Source organism: Myotis davidii, unplaced genomic scaffold (assembly GCF_000327345.1).
Source record: "Myotis davidii unplaced genomic scaffold, ASM32734v1 scaffold1137, whole genome shotgun sequence".
Taxonomy (NCBI): Eukaryota; Metazoa; Chordata; class Mammalia; order Chiroptera; family Vespertilionidae; genus Myotis; species Myotis davidii.
In genome coordinates this window covers 480,641-483,658 of record NW_006288443.1, presented here as the reverse complement: position 1 = coordinate 483,658, position 3,018 = coordinate 480,641, and the positions used below count along the sequence as shown (strand labels likewise).

Here is a 3,018-nt window from a genome sequence, read left to right as displayed (position 1 = left end):
AGTTATGGAGAGATCTGCAGATTCCTCTTCTTTTGGGGGTTTGTAGGTGCCCAGATGAGGCTTAGCTGTGAAGCAGTGCAATCTGCTGTGGGGCCTTGGGCCTTCTTTTGGAAGTTCTGGGTCTCTCTGACCCAGCTGCAGTTTGTTAGGTAATTTCAGATTACAAAGGGCCAGGGCATTCATTTGCAAAAACCTCTGCTTGCAGCTTGGGTGGGGCGGGGTCTCAGGGAATCATCGGGGCAGACCAAACAGCTATGGCAGATTCTCAGTCCTGCCCTAAGAGGTCCCATGTCTCAGTGTCCCGGTAATCGCTGCAAGCACCTCTGAGAGAAAGCCGCCCCTGAGTTCCGACCGATGCCAGACAGTCCAGTTTCTCCCTGTATGAATCTGGGTCCCCAGAGACTCGCCCGGAACTGGAGTTCAGAGCAGTCAGGAGCTTGAGACTTTCTCTCGATTGAAAAAGAACCGTGTCCTCAGTTGCCAGCCCTTTTCCACATGTGCCTCTGTACCTCTGCACTTTACTTCCGCACCTTCTCTGAGTCTCGGTGTGCTTTTCTCTTTCCTTCTAGTTGTAGAATTTCCACCCAGCCAGCCTTCCTGTGGTTCTGGATGATGACTGTTCCGTCTTTTAATTGTATTTTTGAAGTGGTTATGCGAGGCAGCAATTTCCAGTGTTTATCTATGCCATCATCTTGGTTTTTCAGCATGACACATAGTCTTTAATAGGGAACAAACTGATAGGGATGGAGTTTTATTGTGAGATAAAATTAGACTTTTGGGGAAATCTATGTATTTCTTAACTTCACAGCATTACAGTTAGGTCCCATCTGTGTTTCATTGGTCAAAATTTTGGGATCTACCATATGAGTGACCAATATTTGTAATATCCAAAGCTCTTCTGACTTTAGAACCCCTTGTATTTTTACAAATAGTCAATAAAAAGATGAAGGAAGGTGAATCAAATATTGTTTCTATATTATTTTGTGTTTATGATTGTACTATTAAGCTATGTAATTTTTGATTCATAGTATTTTGGTAAGTTTACCTTTATAAAATAATACCTTATCTACAAGTATTAGGTTTGTTTATGTTTCTAGTGTTAAATTACAAAGGCTGATTTCTTGAAATTATAAAAATAATGAAATACATGTTCCCATATAATTGTTTTATGATTGTTTAAATATTTCTTCCCTGAATTTAGTCAGTTAAGCTTTTTGATCAGTAAATGAAACTTTTTTCCTTTTAGTAAAGTACTCCACTGTATGGGATAGTGCATAAATCTTGGAAGACTGCAGTAAATTGGCAATGTCTCGGGAACCCACCCCACCTCTCCCTGGAGATATGTCTACTGCTCCTATAGCAGAAAGCTGGTGTTATACACAGGTACATGTCATAGAAATGCCTCACTTTATTTGACTTACAAATTTTACAGTATTTTGAGAGTATTATGAAGTACTTTGGTATAGTTCTTAGAAATGTTAAAAGACTGGGTCATAGGATGTTTAACATGTGACAGGTTAAAAGCATAAAGTTCATTATGAAAGTGTTTTTTTGAATCTCTTAGGTTAAAGTTGTAAAATTTTCCTACATGTGGACCATTAATAACTTCAGTTTTTGTCGAGAAGAAATGGGTGAAGTGTTAAAAAGTTCAACATTCTCATCTAGCCCAAGTGACAAAATGAAATGGTAAGATTTTTGTTTGCTTAGAGTTTCGATGTTATCATTGACTAGTTTATTGTTTTGTTGTTACTGTATCTGAACAGATAATAGTCTATTTTACCTCAGATTTCTAAGAATAGTATAGAGAATTGTAAAGAACTAGGGGGGGGATTGAGGGGATATTAACAAATGATTTCAGTATTGCCTCTCTTTTCTGAATGTTTCAAGTGTCATATTCCTCCATGTGAGCCTGTTGTTTTATTTTAGGTGCCTGAGGGTAAATCCAAAAGGATTAGATGATGAAAGTAAAGACTACTTGTCCTTATATTTGCTTTTAGTCAGCTGCCCAAAAAGTGAAGTTCGAGCAAAATTCAAATTTTCCCTTCTGAACGCTAAAAGAGAAGAAACAAAAGCAATGGGTAAGTGATTTGCAAACTGAATGAAGACTCTGTAACTACTTGCTGTGACTTCTGCATGTTTGCCTACAAAGCTTAGGATATATTTTCCCACTAAAGTCTGCTTAACCTAAAACATTTAATTTGACTATTAATTAATTTTAAACACCTGTGTAGAGCTATAGTTTTTTGTAGTAAGTTTTAGACTTCATAGACATGTAAAATTATTTAAAATAATACTAAAATTTAATTTTCTCATGTGCTAAAATGACATTCACTTGTCACTTGAAAACACAGTTGCTGGTCCCATGCCTGGCATATGTAATAGGTGCTCAGGAAATATTTCTTTTCTCCCTTGCTATTTTTGTTAGATAAAATCTGAAGAATATTGGAAAGATTTTTAATGTCTTATTTTGTCCCTAAAGTTTTATTTAAATAATAGACCAGAACATTGACTGAAAGGAAGTCAGTTTTTCTTAGCATTAAGACTTGTTCCCATATGTAACCTGCTGAAATCATGTAACCTGGAGTTTCAAAAGAAGATGTATAATGTGCAGAGTAGGACAATATATCATAACTGCTACATTAAATTTTAAGTGTTTTCACAGAATCAAGTTAACATCACAAAATAACCTCCTCTAAATGCATACTATTTAATATTATCTTTTATTGCCAAAGTAATACAGTGTCACATTATCTGGCATTTAAGACAGTGGAGTGTCTTAGTCCAGGCTGCCATGACAAAATACCACAGACTGGATGGCTTAGAAACAACAGAAATTTATTTCTCACTGACCCTAGAAGCTGGGAAGTCCAAAATCAGGATGTTACCATGGTCAGATTCTGATGAAGATCCTTTTTTTGGGTTGTGGACTAACTAATGTTTTCACATGGAGGAAGTGGTTAGCGCAGCCGTGGGCAAACTACGGCCCGGGCCGGATCCGGCCTGTTTGAAATAAAACTA

At 37.1% G+C, this 3,018-nt stretch overlaps 1 protein-coding gene across 6 annotated transcripts in view; it reads left to right on the top strand.

Moving 5' to 3' along the window:
* SPOPL (speckle type POZ protein like) overlaps window positions 1–3,018 on the top strand; it is a 52,280-nt gene that overhangs the window by 26,220 nt on the left and 23,042 nt on the right. For 5 of the 6 annotated variants that reach the window (XM_015561753.1, XM_015561755.1, XM_015561756.1 and 2 more), the window contains 3 exons: window positions 1,247–1,383; window positions 1,565–1,686; window positions 1,927–2,078. In XM_015561753.1, the coding sequence (XP_015417239.1) occupies window positions 1,306–1,383; window positions 1,565–1,686; window positions 1,927–2,078 (352 nt within the window). In that variant the 5' untranslated portion in view covers window positions 1,247–1,305. Of the gene's footprint in view, window positions 1–1,246; window positions 1,384–1,564; window positions 1,687–1,926; window positions 2,079–3,018 lie in introns of those variants that run through there. The other variant, XM_015561758.1, reaches the window with a different exon arrangement.